Source organism: Phocoena sinus, chromosome 2, assembly GCF_008692025.1.
Source record: "Phocoena sinus isolate mPhoSin1 chromosome 2, mPhoSin1.pri, whole genome shotgun sequence".
Lineage (NCBI taxonomy): Eukaryota > Metazoa > Chordata > Mammalia > Artiodactyla > Phocoenidae > Phocoena > Phocoena sinus.
In genome coordinates this window covers 151,416,057-151,437,621 of record NC_045764.1, presented here as the reverse complement: position 1 = coordinate 151,437,621, position 21,565 = coordinate 151,416,057, and the positions used below count along the sequence as shown (strand labels likewise).

General features: G+C 50.2%; 1 protein-coding gene across 2 annotated transcripts; it reads left to right on the top strand.

The window, feature by feature from the left end:
* TGFB3 (transforming growth factor beta 3) lies at positions 1-21,482 on the top strand. 2 transcript variants are annotated; one of them, XM_032623191.1, is made up of 8 exons: positions 1-95; positions 595-1,816; positions 9,216-9,379; positions 9,667-9,796; positions 14,896-15,003; positions 16,762-16,930; positions 19,126-19,279; positions 20,221-21,453. In XM_032623191.1, exons 2-8 carry the CDS (start codon positions 1,330-1,332, stop codon positions 20,377-20,379), a joined length of 1,371 nt encoding a protein of 456 aa, XP_032479082.1. In that variant the 5' UTR covers positions 1-95; positions 595-1,329; the 3' UTR covers positions 20,380-21,453. The 2 variants fall into 2 exon arrangements, with proteins under 2 accessions (XP_032479082.1, XP_032479083.1); XM_032623192.1 differs by lacking the exon at positions 1-95 and having other exon boundaries at positions 351-1,816; positions 20,221-21,482.
* The last annotated feature ends 83 nt before the right edge of the window (positions 21,483-21,565 follow it).

Sequence of the window (21,565 nt, the reverse complement as noted above, 5' to 3'; positions counted from 1 at the left end):
GAGGGCGAAGGAGTTGGGGTAGAAGGAGGGAGGGGATTCATCGGAGTAACTTTCCAGAAAAACAGTCAACGTGTAGCAGGAGTGACTCCAAGAGGGTAAAAAAAGTTCAGTTACCACGTCGATCGAGAGGACTCGCGAAGTATTTTTCAAATGGGCTCGGCTTTTCCTGTGCCTGTTTAAAACATTAAAATCGTGCCGCAAAAGAGGCTGCGTGCGCTGGTCCCTCCCCCCACCCCTCCCCCCACCTCCCCCCCACCTCCCCTCGCCCCCTTCCCCCCCCCACCCCCGCCCCGGGCCAGAAACGTCATGGGAGGGAGGTATAAAATTTCAGCGGAGAGAAATAGAGAAAGCAGTGTGTGTGCATGTGAGTGTGTGAGAGAGAGGGAGAGGAGCTTGAGGGAGAGGGAGAGGGAGAGAGAGGGAAGCTGGAGGGAGAGAAAGGGAGGGAACCAGAAAGCCAAGTCCAAGGGAATGAGCAGGAGAGGCGAGAGATAGGGGAAGAAGCATGAGAAAGGAGGAATAACAGCTTTCCGGAGGAGGCATGCAGTGAACTGGCTTCTATTTTCTTTTTCTTTTCTTTTGTATCTTTTAAAGAGAAGCAGGGAACAGAAGCAATGGCCGAGGCAGAAGACAAGCCGAGGTGCTGGTGACCTGGGCGACCAAGTGGATTATTGGGGCTGCTCTCCAGGGGCTGTCCCCCCTGCCTTCCAATTGCACATAAGCCCACATCCCAGCCAATGAAGATGAGAGGCAGCGTGAACAGAGTCATTTAGAAAGCCCCCGGGGAAGTGTAAACAAAAGAGAAAGCATGAATGGTGTGCCCGAGAGACAAGTGTGTCCTGTGCCACCCCCATCTTTAGCTGGGCCAGCAGCGGCCTAGCCCTGCCTCTCCCCACCTACTCACTGGTGATCTTTTTTTTTTTTTTTTTAATTTTTTTTTTCTTTTCTTTTCCATCCTCTTTTCTTATTCTCCTTCAGGGCAAGGCAAGGATTTTGATTTTGGGACCCAGCCATGGTCCTTCTGCTCCTTCTTTAAAATACCCACTTTCTCCGCATCGCCAAGCGGCCGTTTGGCAATATCAGATATCTGCTCTACTTATTTTTACCTAAGGAAAAACTCCAGCTCCCTTCCCACTCCCAGCTGCCTTGCCACCCCTCCCAGCCCTCTGCTTGCCCTCCACCTGGCCTGCTGGGAGTCAGAGCCCAGCAGAACCTGTTTAGACAAATGGAGAAGAAACCCAGAGCTTCAAGGCACACAGTCGGCTTCTTCGTGCTCAGGGTTGCCAGCGCTTCCTGGAAGTCCTGAAGCTCTCGCAGTGCAGTGAGTTCATGCACCTTCTTGCCAAGCCTCAGTCTTCGGGATCTAGGGAGGCCGCCTGGTTTTCCTCCCTCCTTCTGCACGTCTGCCGGGGCCTCCTCCTCACCAGGCCTCGCAGCCCCCGGGCCTCTCTCCCCTGCTCACGCATGAAGATGCACTTGCAAAGGGCTCTGGTGGTCCTGGCCCTGCTGAACTTTGCCACGGTCAGTCTCTCCATGTCCACTTGCACCACCTTGGACTTCGACCACATCAAGAGGAAGCGGGTGGAAGCCATTAGGGGACAGATCTTGAGCAAACTCAGGCTCACCAGTCCCCCCGATCCATCGGTGTTGGCCAACATCCCCACCCAGGTCCTGGACCTTTACAACAGCACCCGAGAGCTGCTGGAAGAGGTGCACGGGGAGAGGGGAGACGACTGCACTCAGGAAAACACTGAGTCGGAGTACTATGCCAAAGAAATCTATAAATTCGACATGATCCACGGGCTGGAGGAGCACAGTAAGTCCAAATTCCCTCTGGGGTGTCTGCTCTGGAGGGTCTGACCTGGAGTGGGGAGCTCCACAGAGGGGGGCCTAGCGGTAGCCACACAGCAGGGTGCCCCGGGTTCACCCCGCACCCGGCTGGGGAGGTGCGATGCGCAGCTGGGGCTGGGTAGGTGGCTGGGGAGGGAGACAGAGGCATTCTGGTAAGAGACGAGTGCTGCTGGGAGGCCGGGGAGCCCCGGAGTTGAGCAGCTTGCTGAACTCACATCGTTGACTGACCTGAATTTGGAGTGACATTGCGCTGTCCCGTTAGCACGCGTGCTGTGGCACGTGTGGTCAGATAGGTGCATGTGGGTGCCATAAAGGGGCAGGGCTGGCTCTCTCATAAGAGAGGCCGTGCGGTTCCACGAGCTGGAGACCTCGGTCTTCTCCCTGCTTTTCACACCTCATTGTGACACGTCTCACGTTCTGTTTTTCCAGTTCTGGGGAAGAAGAGTATACCTGCCCCAAATTATTGTCTGCCCAGCTTTTTGAGGCCCAGGCAAGGGACAGCTTCTCGCTGCCTAGGCCCTTCAGTCCACACCATGCCTGTGACCCATGTGAGCTGTGTGCGTGAGGGAAGGGGATGTGCCTATGTTCACGTGGCTGTGTGCTTTAAAGCGATGTGTAGTCTGGTTTCGTATGGTACACAGATTCATGGGTGCAAAATGGGCGTCTTCCGGGCCCGTGGACACGGGGAAAGCGGGGATGTGGCTCTGGATGTGTAGATGACGGCCGGCAGCCCTTTTGTGTCTGCGTGTCAGGGGAAGAGTGGGTGGGAGGTGTGGCTGTGGATACAGAGGGGACGTGTGTCTGGGAGTGTGTCTTCCCAGGAAGCTCCTGTCTGTGCCGAGAAGCTGGGAGGCTTCTGGGTGAGACGTCTGTGTGTGTTTGTACACGTGTGGAAGTCATGTGTGTTTACTGAACGGGGATTTAAAAAACCTCAATACAACAGAGAGAGATTTGGCAGATGCTGAGAAACTGACAGCCCAGGAAGGAGGAATGTGAGCCACTCACAGGCCAGGGACTCTGGGAATCGCTCTGTTTGCTTTTCCTACCAGCAGGTGTCCTCGACGCCCAGGCTACCTCAGCCTTGGCTCACCTGAGAGGCGGGCAGTGCCCAGAGTGGGGGTGGGAGAATGGGATGGAACAGGCAAGGTGAGGGTGGTCAGCGGGGGTACTGCAGGGGCTGAAAGGAACCTGGCTAGAGAGGAGGAGTGGGCAGCGGATGGATGGACCGGCTCTGGCAGAAGGTGCCAGAGGCCTCACCGGGAGCTGGCCCGTGCCAGGCCCAGGAGCCTGCGGTTGCTGGCGAGGAGCTCCCACTCCGGCTTCCTGTGGCTGCTTTAGGAGGTGGCTCCCGTGTGGGGTGGTGGCCGGAGAGTGAAGCACAGCTAGTGTTCCCTGGCCAGGGTTCTCTAGGTGAGGCTGACTCAGGGTCCTCAGGGGCCTATGGTTCCTAGAGGCACCAGAAACTGAATGGCTGAACCCCCAACCCCCGGGGCACCCACAAAGGCAGGACATAGTGGCCAAACATCGGAGAAGGGTGGAAAGCTGACGCCTGCGGGAGAGGTGTGAGGAGAGTCCAGGGCAAGAGGAACAGACTCCGGGCCTTAAGGATCCAGGCCAGGAGGAGGAGTCCCGGGAAGAGGGATCTACATCACCGGGGCTCACGCCGCCTGGAATCCCAAGCTGAGAACAAATGAGCCAGAGAGATAGATGTAAGGGCACCCAGGTGCCAGTGGACATGTGTGCAGAGACTCAGAGTACAATTAGTGGACAGCCCTGGGGACAGCCAGGACAGGGCTGCACAGATGCTGGGCAGCCCCGGGCTGCAGCACCAGGACCTTCCTTGAAACTGCAGTAGGTGAGGGTGGCCCTGGGGCCACAGAGCCATGATCAGGCCAGGAAGAAACCTGGCACAGTGGGCAGGATGCGACTTGAGGTATCATGAAGGGTCCGGGGCCCTGTGGGACACGGGTGATGCCAGTGAGCCTTGCAGGTGCAAACAGGAAGCAGGCCCAGGCTCTGCAGCTGTTGGAGGTGACACAGAGGCTGAGCAGACGCAGGCCTGGCCTGCCCTCCGGCTGGTCAGGTGTTGAGCCAGCCCCAGAGAGACAGATGCACAAGGCACACTAATTATAAAGAGGCAGTGGGCAGATGCAAACGTCTAACAGATGCTGAAAGGGAGCAGAGAGCCACCCTCCAAGGTCAGGGCGAGGGAAGCCTAGTGTCTAGAACTCCTGAGGGTGGGCCGGGGTCTGTGGGTGGGGCACTGGTAGGATCTGAGTGCCAGAGCTCCTGCTGCCGAGGTGATGAGATCACATTCCCTTCCACATTTCATCACTCCCAGCCCCTGCCGGTACCCAGTGGACAGGCTCTCAGAGGGAAGTGACAGCAGGAGCTGGGGCAAGGAGACAAGGGTGCCTGGAGTGCGAAGTGCAAGAAGGACTAACTTCCAGTGGTGTAGGAGAAAGGGCATCAAGGTGAGAGCAAAGAGGATAAGACCGTTCTCTGGCTCTGCCCTGTCTGATGGGTACCCTGATTTCCCTACTTTCCAGATAAGGAGACTGCAACATGCATCAGTTAAGTGATTTGCCCCAAAAGAACCAGGGCTGTAACCTAGACATTCTCCCTAGAGAATGCATGCTGTTAGACAATAATGCAAAACATAAAATATGCATTGTAAGTCCCACCTTTAACCTTTGGGCTCCAAGAGAACTTTGGTTTATGATATGAATGAATCACATGTTGGACCAAGCAGGTGGGCATAGGAGCTATTATTGTTTGTTAGTAACCCTGGTGGCAGATTGCTTAGGGATCACTGGGTGTGCTCTTTCTTAGCTCTGCCTATTTTTATGGCCTGGAGATTCATACTGCCACAAACGTTCTCCCAAATTCAACAAAAGTGTTCTCATTATCTGCTTAAGACTCTCAAGCAGCTTAAGCCACTACGCCATGTGGAATTGAGCTAGTCACACCTCTGACCCTCAGTTTCCTCATCTGTAAAGTTAGAGATAATCTCTGAGCTCCCTTCCAGCTGAGACAATTCTTTGTATACATCTGGGATGATTCAACAGACCTCTGCTGGGGAGTGAAGGCAAGACTCATGTATATCTTATTCCTATATAATTCTCCAGGATTTTGCTATGGGAAGTGGGTAGAGGCTTTTGCTATGGGAAGTGGTGGGGAAGCACACAGCTGTTTCAGTTCTTTTGTCATCCTTGTTATCAGGATATCACCAGTGTAGGTGCTGTTTTAACTTCTGGCTTGTAATTATCTGTGTCTGGCAGGAGACTCTTGTTTTCATCCGAGGTCTGACGCTAAGACAACCAGCGAACCCAGAGTTCACGAGCAAAGAGAAAACGATATTTTAGCGTTTCTTTTCTGGATGCTACTTTTAGATCTTGTTCATTCTGAAAATTAAAAGAGGTTTCTTATTGAAAGAAGTCATTTGATCTAAGTGCCAATGCTCTCTGCACGCTAGGTCAGTGTTTCTCCAAGTGTGGACTAGAGACTAGGTCAATGTGAAAAATGTGAATTCCCAGGCCCTAGCCTACCCTTACAGAATCAGAATCTCTGGGGGTGTCGTCTTGAAGTATCTGTATTTTTAACAAGCTCCGTATTGGTTTTTAAGTTCACTGACGCTTAAGACTCAGTGAACGAGGGCAAAACCTTTCCTTAGAAGGCCTGCAAACACAAGAGCCCACAGAGCCCAGGCCGCTGATGCAAATGATCTAAAGGAAAGGCTGCAGCACAGGGACCATGACAAACTGCACAGGACACTTGGCTTCGGGGTCATGGAGAGAATAGGGTATATGGGGAGACTGGTGGCGGGGGGACTTGGAACTGCCCATGTCCCATTAAAAGAGGGCACCCACTGCTCAGCTCCTGCCAATTTTTGCATTGGAGAATGTGGGTCCAGCATGACTAGATCTTAACTGCTTCCCAGAAGAGCAGAAAATCTTTCTGTGAAATTTCCCAACGTTCAACCTGGGCTTAAAATGTTTATGGGCTTCTAATTCAAAATCTTACAAAACAATGCATCGGCCAAACAATATTTTAACGGGTTAACATTTAAAGGTTAACCTATTTAAAGGTTGAATCCTTAAAGCTGTGGTTTATCAGAACATCTGGATGCCATGGTACCCTTTGCAGAGCACTATAAACTGTGGTTCTCAATCCTGGCTACACATTAGAATCATCTGGAGATCTTAAAAAAAAAAAAAAGCTCTGGACCCACCCGTACTCCAGTGAGGTAGTCAGAATCTCTGGGGATTAGGTCCAGGCATCATGTTTTTAAAGCTCTCCAGGTGATTCTAAGGAACAGCTAGGGTAGAGGAGCACTGCCACACTGATATATGTAGTCCCATCATTGGAACCAGAAGTAATTTTACTAGCAGAAATGATGAGCACAAGCAGAAGTACATCTAGGAGCCCAGGTGTCTGAAAGCATTAAAAAATGCCCGGTCTAAACATGGTCAGCTGTTGCCAGATTTTTCCATGAATACCCTGCATGAATATTCTTTGCTTAGTTTTCTCTCCCTATAGTAAAAAGGAGAAAATGGCACCCATTAATATATATATACTTTGTGTGCGATAGAAAAAGTTGGTCATAATTTAACTTGTAAAGGTGGACCTCCTAGGCCAGCTCTCAATAATACTAGTGTTCTGCAGAAGCATGGCTTAATCACAAAACTGGGAAGTGGTTTTTGTCTGAGGCATAAGTTGGCACTCTAGCCCCATTTCATGGAATCCTGCTACAGTTTGTTGGTGAAATCACCCCTCCACTAAATGATCTCTGAGGTCCCCTCCAACTTCCAGAGTCTTTGCTTCAGTAAATGAGGTCAGAAGACCTGGGCTCAAATCCCACCTCTGCCACCTACTATGTGAGTGATCTCGGAAGAGTGATTTAACTTTCCTGATACTTACTTTTCTCATTTGTAAAATGATAAATTTTACTTATTCTCATTCTCCTCAAGGATTGTTAGAGGGTCAGATGAGTTAATAGAAGTTCTGTGAAATGTAAGAGAGTGTTATTACATTTTGTTTATTTATTTATACTCTGGCTCATTCCACAAATTATTTAAAGCGTGGATTTAATTGTCAGGAAGATTATGTTTACATTTTATTTTCTCTCCTATACAGTTCTTTTAAAATCACTAATGATTGTGTCCGAGCTTTGCTTGCTAGTGTCAGTTTGCTTGTGTCAACTAATTCATGTGTGACCCTGGCCAAGACCCCTCTGGGCATGCATTTATCTGAAGTGGGTTGCACTAGATGACCCCTAATGTCCCTTCTGAGTCTGTTAGAAATCTGTAGATCCCAGGGATAAAATATGACCTTTCCCATCCCCTTGAAATCTCCTTGAAATTCCCACCAAGAGGAGTCTAGCTTGGGGAACAGATATCTGATTGATGGGCTGGAAGAAACAAGGAGGAAGGGTGACGAGGGTGTCCTGAAGACCCTCTTGGCTCGTCATCCCCCGTCCCCTGGCTCCCCAGTGTCTTGCCCCCCAGTCTGACTCTCCTCGCTGGCACGGGCCATTTTCTGTTCCCCTTTTCCTTTTTATAGCAACACACACACCGTGCTGACATATCTTTTATTCCCTCTTTCAACAGTTACTGGAGGTACTAGTCTAACTGAAGCCATATTGATGACAGCTCCTCTGAGACCCAAGTATGTCAGTACTTGAGAAGGTTTCCCTTCCAAGGAGCTCACCCATGTCCAGAGGGTTACAGACTTGCAAACTCAAAAATTAAACGGCCATCGTGATCCCTCTTTCTGGTTTCATCCGAAATGGTTTAAGGAATAGTTGGCAGTATTCGTTCTTTCAAAGCCAGTTATTAATCAGGGCTTCATTAGCTAGCATTCACACATTTGTTCTCCCAACATCTGTTCCATTAATTTTCTAAGAACCAGTGTCAGACCCACCAGATGGCAATTTCCAGAAACACTCACTCATCCTTTCCTACAGCTCAGTAGCGCATGTGCCTGTGTCCAGGCCTCTGATCTCCCGCCCTGTCCATGACTTCCTAAACCCCCCTTGGGGTGATTATGGGCTTGTTCCAGCCGTGTTCATTATGTGTGGAATCTGGGTCTCTGGGCTTGAGTTTCAAGTTCTGGCTATTGTTACCACTTGTGTAGAAAGTTTTTCTCTGGGTGTTAATGCTGCTCAGACCTTGAGGTTGTAAAGAAATGACAGGATCTTCCTGTCTCCTTTATCTGGCTCTGAGGGGGTGGGAAAGAGCACCTGCGGCCTTCTGTCTTGTGGATGGAGGTTCAGAGGCCAGCAGGGTGACAGAGGCTGGCATAGCGTGTGCTGTCAGGGAAAGTAACCCTTAGAGAGACAGGAGCCAATGGTGATAGACCGGCTCAGTCTGAAGAAGCATCTGGGGGGTCTGCCAGGCTCCAGACGTGTGGGCTCCTTGTCACACCAGTGCTGTCTCATTAGATCCAGAGTGTCACTTTCTATGACTGCCTACTGTTAATAATATAAAATCCAGCCCCTCGGTCTGACGTTTCAGCCTCCCCACAGGTGGACCCCAATCTACTGTCTTGACCTTGTCTCACGGGCTCCAGCCTGGCTGCTTCAGGTCCCTCTTCCTCACGTGCGTTTGCTCCCCTCCCTGCCTGTGCTTCCAGCAGTCCTTTCATGTAAAATTCTTTCCTCTGCATGTTTAGACCCTTTCCTCCTGCAGGACCCAGATCAAATAATCACCCAGATTAAATAATCACCACTTCCACGAAGTGCTCTCAACCCTCTCCCTCCTCTGACCTGTTTGCAGCGACTCCTAGGCTTCTCCAAAGGCCCTTAGCACTTTCCCTCTGGTCCTGTTGTTTGGTCCATGTACTAACAGCCTCCCCTGGATATTAATCTCCTTGAAGGCAGGGGCCCTGTCTCTTCCTTTTCGCTTCCCAGTGTTAGCCTGTGCTTGGCACATAGTATTTGTTCACTGCATGTCTGATGAATGAATGAATGCCTGAATGAACAAACGCACGAATGAGTCAGCTAGCTAACAATGATGAAACTGCTAGAGGAAATTGCTGATATCACTGGAGAATCTGTATTTTCTAAAAGAGTAGGAAAGCAGGTTGGAGAGCCTGCCAGAGTGGGGATGGCGAGGTGAGGGGTTGGAGGGGCCAGTTGTTAGTGCCATGTCCTGGGGCACCATGTCCTGCTTCACCATGAGGCCTGTGTGTGGTTCCAGGGCCACCCCGGATCTTCCTTGGGTTGCCACCTTTAGGTCTGAGGCCTCAAGCTTCTAGAGAGGTCACAGGTGGAACCCTGGCCCCTTGGTGAGTGTCCGCTGGCGGCACACTGTCCCTGTGGGTCTCTCTCATGCTGTGCCTCCCCCCACTGCTCTGCCTCCTAGATGACCTGGCCGTCTGTCCCAAAGGAATCACGTCCAAGATTTTCCGCTTCAACGTGTCCTCAGTGGAGAAAAATGAAACCAACCTGTTCCGAGCGGAATTCCGGGTCTTGCGGATGCCCAACCCCAGCTCCAAGCGCAGCGAGCAGAGGATTGAGCTCTTCCAGGTGAGCCCCCTCCCAGGACAGACACCACTCAGGCGGGAAAGCTGGTTCCTTGACCAGATCGGGCCTCCACGCTGCTCAGAGTTCAGCAGACCTGGCTGTGAATCCTACCTTCTCTGAGCCTTAGTTTCTGTATCTGTGTCTGTCGTTAAGAGGATTAAGACCGAGGAACTCAAAGGAACATTTAAGAAGTCTTAGTTTGCTGTTGCTGCCCCTCTCCGTCCTCCTACGTCATGACACGCGGGTGCCCCGTCCTGGCCTCGGGACTTATTCCTTCCTCTGCCCTGTAGATCCTCCAGCCGGATGAGCACATAGCCAAGCAGCGCTATCTTGATGGCAAGAATCTGCCCACGCGGGGCACTGCTGAGTGGCTGTCTTTCGACGTCACGGACACTGTGCGTGAATGGCTCTTACGAAGAGGTAGGTGGACTCAGGATGAGCATTTTAGAAGGAACCTCAGGTCTCTTGGTCCTTCATGACACAGAGGGAAGAGGCCAGAACTAGGGGAGACACAGATCTGGGTTCAAAGCCTAGCTTTGCCATTGACGTGTTGTGTGTCCTTTATTTGTTCACTCAACTGATACCGACTAAACGCTCACTCTGAGCCAGGCCCTGGGGATTCAGCCGTGAGCCAGGCAGGTGAGGTCCCAGATCTCATGGGGCTTTCGGTGGGAGAGACACGTAGTAAACAAACATATTGATGAATAAGACTTTTATATATATTATAGTGATAAGTACCAGGAAAAACAGAAAGAGGGCAAAGCGATAATGACTGGGTGGGGTCCAACATCAGATGTTCAAGGAGTCTCTGTGAAGAAGGAATTTGTGCACTGAGATGTGAGGGACAAGAAAGACCCAGTCTGTGAAGGTCAGGATAAAGGCTGTGCTAAGCAAACCCAGCGAGAAGCAGCAGGAGCCTGACTGGTGTGGCTGCAGCAGAGTGAGCTGGGGGGTCAGAGAGGAGCCGGAGCCATATGATGTAGGACCTGTAAGGCCACGGTCAGGTGTCAGGACTTATTCCAAGTGTGATGAGATGTCCTGGGCGGGTTACAGCAGGGCTGGGGATGTGGGGGTGAGGTGATTTGGTTTACATCTTTCAAAGACCCTCTGGTTGTCATGAGGTCAAGGGAAGAAGTTAGGGGCCTTTGTAGCAGCTCATGTGACAGCAACATGGGCTTCGTCCGGGGCGGTAGCCGTGTGTATGGAGATGATATGGGTTTGTTCTGCATTTTGGAGGTGGAGCCAATAGGACTGACTGGTGATTAGATACGGGGTGAGGGGACACAAGAGGAGTCTAGATGACTGAAGATTTTGGGCTCAACACCCATGTGGTAACGCATTGAAATAGGGAGGCTGGGAGAAGAGCAGGTTTGGGGGCAGGTTCCATTCTGGCCGATTAAGTTTGAAAGGCCTGGCAGTCATCCAGGTAGAGCTGTCCAATAGGCATATCCAACTTCACATGTCCCAAATCTCTCACCCACTCGCTCTGCTTCCTCACCTGGAAAACAGGTAATGGTGTCTTCCCTTCACGCCTCACAGAGCTATTTTAAGGATCCACTGTAGTTAAGGGAACTTCCAAGTTTTCGGCCTGTTATGGGAGAGTAAGCTTTTATTAGGTCCGACGAGGAAATGGAGGCCCAGAGAAGTTAAGTGGCTTGACCAGAGTCATCCAGCCTGGATTAGAACTTGAGTCTCCTGATGGACAGTCATGGTGCCTCCTGGCATCACGCTCTGCCATTTCTTCCCTTCTTTGCTTGGTGGTACTGCCTGGTCCGGTGCTCAGTGGGTTGAGGGTATCTAAGGTGGTCCTGTCTGTTCCTTGTATCCCCCTTGTGAAGAATTTTCTATCCTCATCAGCTGCTGGGGAGCCACAGTCCATCCATCCACATACTGATACCCAGAGTCCCTTGGGCAGGTGGGTCCTTCCTTGTCCTCAGTGTTTCAGGAAATTAGGGGTTGAAGCTCTAAGGCAGAGATCACAAACTGGTTGGCCTCCCAATATCGTTTTAATTTAACTAGTGGTCAGCAGTTTTTGTTTTAAAGTCAGGAGATTTCACATAAAACCTAGACTTCTGGCTTTTCTTGACCAATGGGAAGATTTCCTGGTAACAATCCAGCAGAGGTGAGTAGGCCCACCTCTTGAGGCAGGGCATGCATTCTTCATGTCACCACAGGCCCTGCCATTCCCCAGTGTTTCCCAAGAGTGCGGCTGGCAGTCCAATTCAGCGTGACACACTGGCTCGCTTTGCTCACTTACATAACCTGCCGGGCTCTGTAGGCATCCGAGCGTGCAGGTCCCCATCTGAGGGGCATAACCTGGTGGCTGAGTTGGCAGATAGGGGGCTGGAGGTCCCGCCTCAGCTCCAAGGGTACTGGGATTTCCCTCCTATCTCCCTGACTGAGCATGAAGGCAAAACCCTGGGAGAACCCATGTGCACCAGCTGACATCAGCACTGTGGGAATTCTGACTCAACTCCGCCTAGAGCCCGACATGGCTACAGAGAGGAGAGGCTGGGGAAATGAATCTCTCAGCTTCCCTGTCTGATCTTGATCAGCTCCACCTGGATTTCTTTGAAGCCCTGGGCACTTGAAGGAGTTCTTATTTTCACAGCTGCAGAACTCAATGAGAAGTTTGCACTGAGAATGATTTCCATCCTCCTTGAGACATCAAAAAGATAATTTTGTAATAAAACCTATGGGTTCCCCACCCACCGTCCCCACCGCTGCCAATTCTGAGCTTAGCTCTTCACTGGAACCTTCAGTTCCCGCTCTGGCCGACGCTGCCCACCCCTCGCACGGGGGAGTCATACACAGACCTTTACTTCTGCAGAGCTCCTGAGTTTCTTGAGGGTTCTTGGCCCCAAACAAGGCAGTAAATGGACTCCAAATGGAGCAGTTGGCGGTGTGGACTGTGAGGAAACTGAGTCACATATACGGTCTTGTATTAGTTCAGCAAACATCTAAGAGCCTACTGTGCACCGGTTCCCAGGCTGCTTTCTGGGCCCAGAGCCGGCTGGAGCCCTCTCCAGGGCTGTGGGCCCAGGTCTTCACACCCCTGTGCTATTGTTCCACACAATCTGTGGCTCCCCTATGTGCAGAGCCTGGCCTCCCCAAGCAGGCCGGGCAGGGAACACGCCCAGTGCCATGGCTCAGGACAGGGGGCACACTGGGAATACACAGGCGTTTTGTATCTCAGTGACTGTGTGGGCATCTACCTTGATGGTCCCGGCTGGGCTCTCTTTGGTCTCTCTTTGTCTCTAACAATTAGGAGCGTGGCTCTGATATCAGGCTGCCTGTGTCTGGATCTTGGTTCTACCACTTACTGGTTGGATTCCTCGGTCAAGCCATTTAATTTCCCTAAGTCTCAGTGTCCTCATCTGTATCATGCGGGGAGGGGGTAATAATAGCTCCTGCTTTGTAGGATTAGTATGGAGATTACGTAAATGACTCAATGCACACATAGTCTTAGAGCGGTGCATGACATGTAGCAACACTCAACAAATGTTGGTGATTATCGTCATCATTCTCTGAGCCCTCTACCTAGACAGAGCCTGCTGGCCAAGCCAGGCACCATCACACACACACTACCTGCACCCTAACCCTAACTCTCCCCAACACATCTGTCTGCGTCTTGACTTTCTAACTCACAGACTCATAGGACTTGTCCACTCTAGGTCTCTCCCGGACTACTTAAACCTTTCTGGGTAATAGGAAGTGTACTATGTTTTATGTAGCCTGTTTCAGCTACTCTAGCTCCTTCTTTCAGCCACCTTAAACCAGAAAAAGGACACTCCTTATACATCCCTCTCTATTCACTTCTTGTTCTCCCTCTGGGGCTCAGCTTCCTTGTTATATTGGCCCCTCCCCAGCCCACCAAAGCTAACCTGAGACAGAAATCTTCAAGCTCAGCAGGTGTCAGTGTGTCCCAGAGGCTGCCCTGACTAGGGGAGAACAAACAAAGCTGGGATCTAGAGTTTATTGGAGAAGGGATTGGGCTGGTTTTTAACTAGTAGAACTGGGACATCCAGGTCTGCCTTTTGCTGACTGGAATCTCTGCGCTTGGGCCATTCTGCGCATGAGAAGGGTGCTGAGGCGGCCTGGACTCTGGGGTTTTCCCTGCTGACATCAGATTTCTGGAAGACCCCAGGTTGGCCCCAAGGCTGGATGCTCACACAGAACTAGGGTGACCTCCAAGAGCAGGGCATCAATCAGATCCCTGAGGCGCTGATCCTGACTTCAGAGGTCATACCCCCATGACCTCTCCCATACCTGACCATAGCTGGCTGCTGCCCCGGATCAAGAGAGCTTCCCCGATTGAGTCTTACCCACCAGGACTGACATGATACCAGACCACCTGGTTTCCCTGCACAAAACTGGATTCAGTTCAAATTTTTCATTCCTTATTCCTCCTTTTTTTCCTTCCACTTTATGCAACCCCTTTTACTAGTTTCCTTGCTTTCCCAATTTTAGTTACCGAAATACCCGATCCCACAGCCAATAGGAGAAAGGGCCAGAGCTGGCCTTTTTGCCCCACAACATCAGCCACCAAACCCTGGTGCCTCCAGGCTTCCTCACACTTGTTTTCTCCGAGCTCATGCCATCTGGGCCCTCGGCCATGGCCCTCTGCCTTCTCTTCCGGCCTGTTCTCTAATTTCACAACCGTCTTCCTGAGCCAGTGGCTGTCCTCAGTGAGCCATCCACAGCCCCGCTGGATACATTTACAACTCCCCCGTTAAGGTGAACAAGGATTGCCAAAGAAGAAACTCTAAGTAATCTTGACCTCATCGTGTCCTTGTTCCTGAAGGAAAATATAGCCAAGCATAACTGAGATTTGCATCTTATCTCCTCTGGAATCTACCTCTCTCTGTCTGTCTACAGTTGTAGCCCTGGTAGAAATGGTGGCCACTTCCACCTTACCGATTCTGCTGCTTGCTTGCTGGAGACCTTGCTCTAGCCTTGCTTTCTGAATTTTAATCCTAGAGCTCAGCCTGTGCCCCTTCCTCCCATCTTGTGGCCTTTAGAATCACAGCCTCTCTACCCCACAGTTCTTTAGTTTTCCCCTTTCCCTGGTCTCTTCCAGGCACTCTGCCTCTCCCCTCCGTCCTTTCACAGCTAGAATATCTCCTCTCTCAACCGACATGTATGGGGTGTGACTGGTTTTCTCCTTTTCTGTACCCTCATCCTTTTGCCCCCTAGTAGGCTGGTGACATTTTTTTTTTTTTCCTAAACCATTCTTTGAAAATAGATGACTATGAAAATTCTCCTTCATGGTGCCCACTAGTTTATGCCTCCATTTGGTTGTTTGTAACACGACAGAAATTTGTGGAATGTGGCAGCATGAGCGTGAAGGTCTGCTATCGCCTTGGAAGCACTTTCTGTCACCTGTGAGCCTCAGTGTAACTCAGTTCGTATGACTGCCTGTGGTGGCAGAAGCCCTGGCTCTTCTGTGTGTGACTGGTGGGTACCCTTCTTCATCACACAAACTGCTTTTCTCACCATTGCTGTGTCTTATTTTGCAGAATCCAACTTAGGTCTGGAAATCAGCATTCATTGTCCATGTCACACCTTTCAGCCCAATGGGGATATCCTGGAAAACATTCAAGAGGTGATGGAAATCAAGTTCAAAGGTAACAAAATGGATGTGTATATGGTAGAATGGGTGGGGGAGTTCACGAAGCAAGACAGAACAGGAAACCCCTACCAGACCCCAAGGAAAGGAACCAAGTGAGCTCCCGCACGGAGATGGCCAACTGTTTTGCACTTGAGGGATTCTGCTTTGTCCCAAAAGCAGGAACTCTCTGTTCTACAGAGAAATACATTAGCATCTGGAAGATAGTGTTATGCTAGTAAGAGCCGTGAAATCATGTAGGCAAGCTGGTCCAATTCTCTGAGCTCAGTCAGCAAACTGGGGATGACAGTACCTCTCTCACCAGGTTGTCATGAAATCAAATGCGATAACGAATGTAAAATAGAGTGCATGGATGCTCAGCAAATGATAGTTGTCTTTGCTTTCCCTAAAAGAAATGAACTTTGGTGGCTGTGAATATGAGCACTCTGACTACTGGGCTTTGCAGATGTCGCAGAGCCCACGCGATCCGATCCGACATCCGGGTTTGAACGACTGCTTTGGGCCTCAGGGTATTTGCACTGAGGGCAAAATGTTGAGAGTCATTTCTGGTTTTCCAGTATGTTTCCAAGGCACTCAGCCTAGACAGTCTCTGGATTCCAGGGAAGTACTATTTTCCTTTCTAAGCTCTGTTGTGGGTGACTGAGGCACACCTGAGGCCAGGAGGTTTGTCAAGGTCAAACCAACCAATTCAAAGCCTGAGGTCAGAGGTGTGTCTGGAAAAAGGTACAGGCCTCTCTTGACTCCCAGCCCTGAGCAGTCCTTTGACCCTTCATGGGCCTTATTTCAGAGCCTAATTTTTTTAAAAGCACATCATTTGACATCCTAATCACAGAAACTCAGAGCTCAAAAGACCTTGGAGTCCCTACCTGCAGCCCGGGTTGGGTTGAAATCCTCCCACTTCACTAATCGCTATCTTGTTCATAAAGATTTTCAGAAAAAGAAGTTTGAGGTCCAGCTTCCCATTTATCTTCCAGTCCCAGTGCCCCTGCATGAGGTCCAAGTCCCTCCTGTCACCATGCAAATTCATCTCCTCACGTTCCTGTCCCTGGTGGAGATGGACCACAGCCAGCAGCTGGCCGTCGCAAAGTAGATCTTCTTTTACTTGAGACTCTAATTCAGTTTTCAGTCTTTGCAGATGAAATGGCAAGTTTCCTTTCCAGTTTGTCTGCTAAGCTGTTTACCATACACTTCATGATCTTATCTGAGTTTTATAGAGAAAACACTTTTGAAACTATAAGTGCAATGCGAATCTTAACAATTATTCATTCTTGTTCTTCTGGCTCCCATTCAAACTGTCTTAAATTGTGACACCTGAAATCATAGGTAGGACTTCCGTGCTATTTTTGACCAATTCAGATTATAAGAGGAAACTCATATCCCAAGCTCTAAGTCTCAGAATCTAAACTGACAGCTCAAAAAAATGTGTTAGGGCTGCCTAGTGACAAGGATGCTTCATGAATCCCTGTGGATTCCCCAGGAAGCATCTCGGGAAGGGCTCTCTGCCCTCTGAAGGATGTATGCACGGGAGTCACGAGGGGGTCTGACCGGGGGCATCTTGCGTGTCCCTAGATGCCGGTTCCTCCACCCAGTCTTCCTCTTCCTGCAGCTGGACGTTAGCATGAAGCTGCATCTCACCCACCTCTTCCTTGTAGACCCCACTGTCCCTCCTCCTGAACAGTGGGGGGATGGGATGAGAAAGCAGCAGCCACCCTGTCTTCCCTAGACAGGAGACCATCATCTTCCTTCCCTTCCACAGGTGTGGACAGTGAGGATGATCCAGGCAGAGGAGATCTGGGGCGACTGAAGAAGAAAAAGGAACACAGCCCTCATTTAATCCTCATGATGATTCCCCCAGACCGGCTGGACAACCCAGGCCAGGGAGGTCAGAGGAAGAAGCGGGCCCTGGACACCAATTACTGCTTCCGGTAAGCCTGGGCTCACGCAGGACCCACAGACTCCTGAGACAACATTGATTGCACGCCTTCTATGTGTCAGGCCCCAGGCCTAAGCCACCCCCAACTGAGGGTCCCTGATGCTCTTCACAAACATCTGCCAGGAATGGAGATTTAGAACCTCTTATAAATCTTTTTCTGGGAGCCCCACTGTTTTCCCACAGCCCAGCCCTGTAAGGGCCTGGACAAAGTAAAGGAGGAGGAGAGAGTTGCTAAAACGGTTTGGATTAGAGGCTTGGCCTCTCCATGGTTTTCATGCTTTAAAATACTTGTAGGGTATGTTTGTGTGGCAGGGAGATTAATGCAGAGATTTCCATTAAAGAAGGGCTCAGTTCCCTGTGAAGGGTCCAAGGATGCTACTGGATGAGGGAAAACAGGACAGTCTCCATTTGCAGTGGGGAATGTGAGCTAGGGAAATTATGAACTAATTTGGAAATAGTTGGGTAGCCATTGTAAAGAGATTAAAAAATAGCATCTTATTTAGGAATACTTTAGTTTCTCATTTATAAGGGAGGGGGATTAAGAAAGCACACACAGCAATTACTGAAAGGTAGAAAAAGACCACATCCATGAGAAGGTCTGAAAGATAAAGTGCTTTAAGGAATTTGGAACAAGGAGCTCATCTATGGATGCAGGAAAGGCTTCTGAAGGGTGTGGAATTTGAGCTGAGCCTTTGAGGCTGAGTGAGGCTTGAGCATGTAGGGATATGGGAGGAGGAAGCACTTTGGGTAGAGGAAGGCACACGAATGGGTCAGCTTGGCTGGAGAGGAGGATGCCCGAATGGAGCTGGGGAGGATGAAGTGGGAAATCTTTAGATCTAAAGCCATGTCTTCTGAGGAACAATGGAATGAACCGGGGGTGTTGAGCTTGCGGAACAGAAGGTATAGGAAGGGCAGCGTGGTTGCCTCCAACTGAAGGCTGGCACGTGGATTTGTTCTGTGTGGCTCTCAGTCAGTTAGGAATGGATGTTCTTGGCTGCAAGTGACAGGGGCTTAAACCACATGGGATTTCCTGTTCATAAGAAGCGTGTAGCAGCAGGCCCAAGGTTGGTCTGGATGCTTACTTATGCCACTGAGGACACAGGCTTTCTCTCTCTCCAGTCTGCCACGCTCAGTATGTTGGCTTTTCATCCCCTTGCTTATGGTCACATAGCAAGACTGCTAGAGCTCCAGGTATCCTGTCCATGCTCAAGACAAGAGGAGGGAAGGAGGTAACCAGCAGCCTTCCTCTTCCATCTGTGACTTATAAAGAATCAAATACCTTTGCCAGAATTTGCCCTCGCCCACTGCGTACTTCTGCTTATGTCTGATCGGTCATTGCTGGGTTACATGACCATCCCTACCTGCAAGGGAGGCCAGGAAAACAAGTATCTGGTGTTCCAGACTGTAATGGGCGGTGGCAAGAGAGAAGGCAGGGTAAGAATGGCTCTTGAGTAGAAAAGTGAGAATGTCTGCCACGGTTTACCCTCGGAACCCACAAGAAGCCAGATTTTGGCCAATAGTTGCCTTTGGAAGTAGCAAGTTCTAGGTCTCAGCAGGTACTGAAGGACAGGCCAGATGCCCACTTGGCAAGGGGTATTGCCAAACGGATTTCTGCAGGCAACGGAATTGAAGTGGCCTGATAATCACATTTGGGGTAATCTAGGAATCATGAATCTAATAGAAGGATATGTCTTGTTTGGATTCAGTAGCCTCTAGACTTAGACTAAGCAGTCATTTACTATAGTACATAAGTGCATAAGCTTAGAGTTTATTTCTGGTTGGGTGCACATCAGGCAGGTAACAATAAAACCAACCTCAACAAAGTTGAGTTTGCTAGTAACATTCAGTGCTTGGCTTTATGTGGAACACTTCAAGTCTTTGTTTTGATTCATGCTGTAAAAGGGGCATGGCCACTTTTGCCTTTTTCTCTTCTTCATACATTATCTGTGTAGGTATATATCCACGCCTACTATGTCCTTGGGATTCTGGTCTTCAACAGAGGAGAACGCTTTTATAGTTAGTACAGCTCAATGCACTCGAACCTGGGAGTCCACTGATTACAGCCACCTCTCATGATGACCAGGAAGGATTCCAAGTGCAAATATGAGGGCTATTTGTGAAGTTTTTTTATGTTGGTGATTTCCTTTTAGGTTGATTTTTAAATAATTTTCGTTGTCGTTGTTGTAGCAATCTGGAGGAGAACTGCTGTGTGCGCCCTCTCTACATTGACTTCCGACAGGATCTGGGCTGGAAATGGGTCCATGAACCTAAGGGCTACTACGCCAACTTCTGCTCAGGCCCGTGCCCATACCTCCGCAGCGCAGACACTACCCACAGCTCAGTATGGAACAGGGTCATGCCGCGTGGGGGGTGGGGCTAAGCCAAGCACGCCACTTGTTAAAAAGGATGCATGAAGGGCTGCATGTTGAACGAGCGGATGATGACCTGGGGTGTAAAATCCCTTTGGTGACGGTTCCGATCTTGGCGCCCTGGCCCAACTCTAGTGGGCCACGTTCTACCCTTTAAAATTCCCTCCCTAGTTTCACCCAGACTTTTGAGTTGCTTTGTCTATTTGCTTTTGTAATATGGAAATTAATTACTGTCACATGCCACCCCCTATGTCAGAGATGCACATGGCTGGCAAGGAACATTGGGGCCGAAAGGCCTCTACTGTTGGATAAAGAACTCTAATAATTCTGGCCTCTTGAATGTAGAAAAGTTATTTTAAAAGACAATGTAAAGCACACAGAAGAAGACTATACGAAACAAAGGGAAAGAGAGGGAAGTCCACGACCGAACCTAGCTTGTCTTTCCCTCAAGAGGAATCCAAGATAGGGCAGTAACTTGTGAAGCGTATTTCCTCATAGCTCCTTGTTTCTGCATCCTGTCTGGGGCCCTATACTCTGGCACTGAGTAAATGGCTCAAGGCAGTGTTTAGTGAGAATGGTTCTCAACGAAGTGACCAGTTACGGCTAGGAGGAACCAATACAGGGGGGTTTCTTCCCAGCCAAGAGAATTTCATGATCAATTCCAGGTCCCCCAGTTATGGGGGTTATGCTTAAACCCATAACGCTCAGACAGACGTCACGTGCTGCATCCCGCGTGGATGAACAGTAACCCGCCACTCACCCGAACTGCGTTCCGCCAGTCCCTCTGAAGTAGCATCAGTGGCCCATTTACCACGTGTTCAGTCTCTGGAGCAGCCCCTAGACCTTGTAGAGTCCCTGGGCCCCTGGCCTGAGGTTCGGCTTTCCAACCTCTCAATGATGCCTCCCTCCCCAGGTGCTGGGACTGTACAACACCCTGAACCCTGAAGCCTCGGCCTCCCCTTGCTGCGTACCCCAGGACTTGGAGCCCCTGACCATCCTGTACTATGTCGGGAGGACCGCCAAGGTGGAGCAGCTCTCTAACATGGTGGTGAAGTCCTGCAAGTGCAGCTGAGGCCCGCCTGCTACAGAGAGAGAGGAGGGATTGCCACTGCCTGCCTGCCTGCTCCTCGGGAAACACGAAAGCGATGGACCTCACCTTGAGGCCTGGCCCACAACCTTCAGCTCCAGGCAGATGGCTGAGATGGGGGTTCCCTTTTGGAACATTTCTCTTTCTTGCTGGTTCTGAGAATCACTGTAGTAAAGAAAGTGTGGACTTGATTAGGGGAAGGTTGAACTCTACAGAACACATGGATTTTCTGTGTCATAGACAGAGGTGGTGGGGACAGAGGAAGAGGGACGGCAAGTCGACACGTCGCAGGGCCATGGGATTTGGGATACCCTAGGGAGGAGGAAGGGCAGAGAATGGCCGGGGGGCCAGACTGGAAGACACTTGGAGCTGAGGTCAGATTGCTCATCCATCACTGCCCCACGTCTGCTCCAGGGGACCTGGATTACGTCATACAAGGCAAGTGTTTTTCTTCAGGCAGGTTCCCAAGACAAAGTCCCAGAATTGTATCTCATACTTACCTGGGATTATGGACAAATCTGTTAGTTTTGCAAATTGTCCCCTGGACGTCAATCAGCATCAAGGGTCATTACGGGGTTGGGGGGGGAGGGCGGAATCCAGGTAATGCAGTTCCTGGGCCCTATGGATATGCTGAACTCAGAAGCAGAGGGTGGGAATTAACCCTCTCTGGTCTGCCCCCTGGGTTCCTCCTCTTGCCTTCTTCCTAGATCGTATTTCTCCTTGGACATTTGGCTAGACACCTTCCAGGTTAGGGTGCACATATCTGGATTTTGGGTCTCTGCAGCCTTTGGGCATTATGGGTTTCCCCTCCTGACCCCCCGAGACCTTGTGCTCATCTGGTGTTCCTGGAAGCAGGTGCTACAACGTGTGAGGCGTGCGGGGAAGTTGCACAAGTGCCACACAATGACTTGGCCCCGGACGCATAGACTGAGGTATAAAGACAAATACAAATATTACTCTCAAAATCTTTGTATAAATAAATATTTTTGGGGAATCTTGGATCATTTCATTTTCTGGAAGATTGTTTCTAAACAATAAAAGCCTTATTCTAAGGTGTAAGTCTGACTCAATGTGTCCTTAATTACCCTCTTCTTAATTCCATGTTCACATCTAATGATCAGAGGTAACTGGAATCGGGGGCTGAAAATCTCAAACGTGGAAACATTGCTGA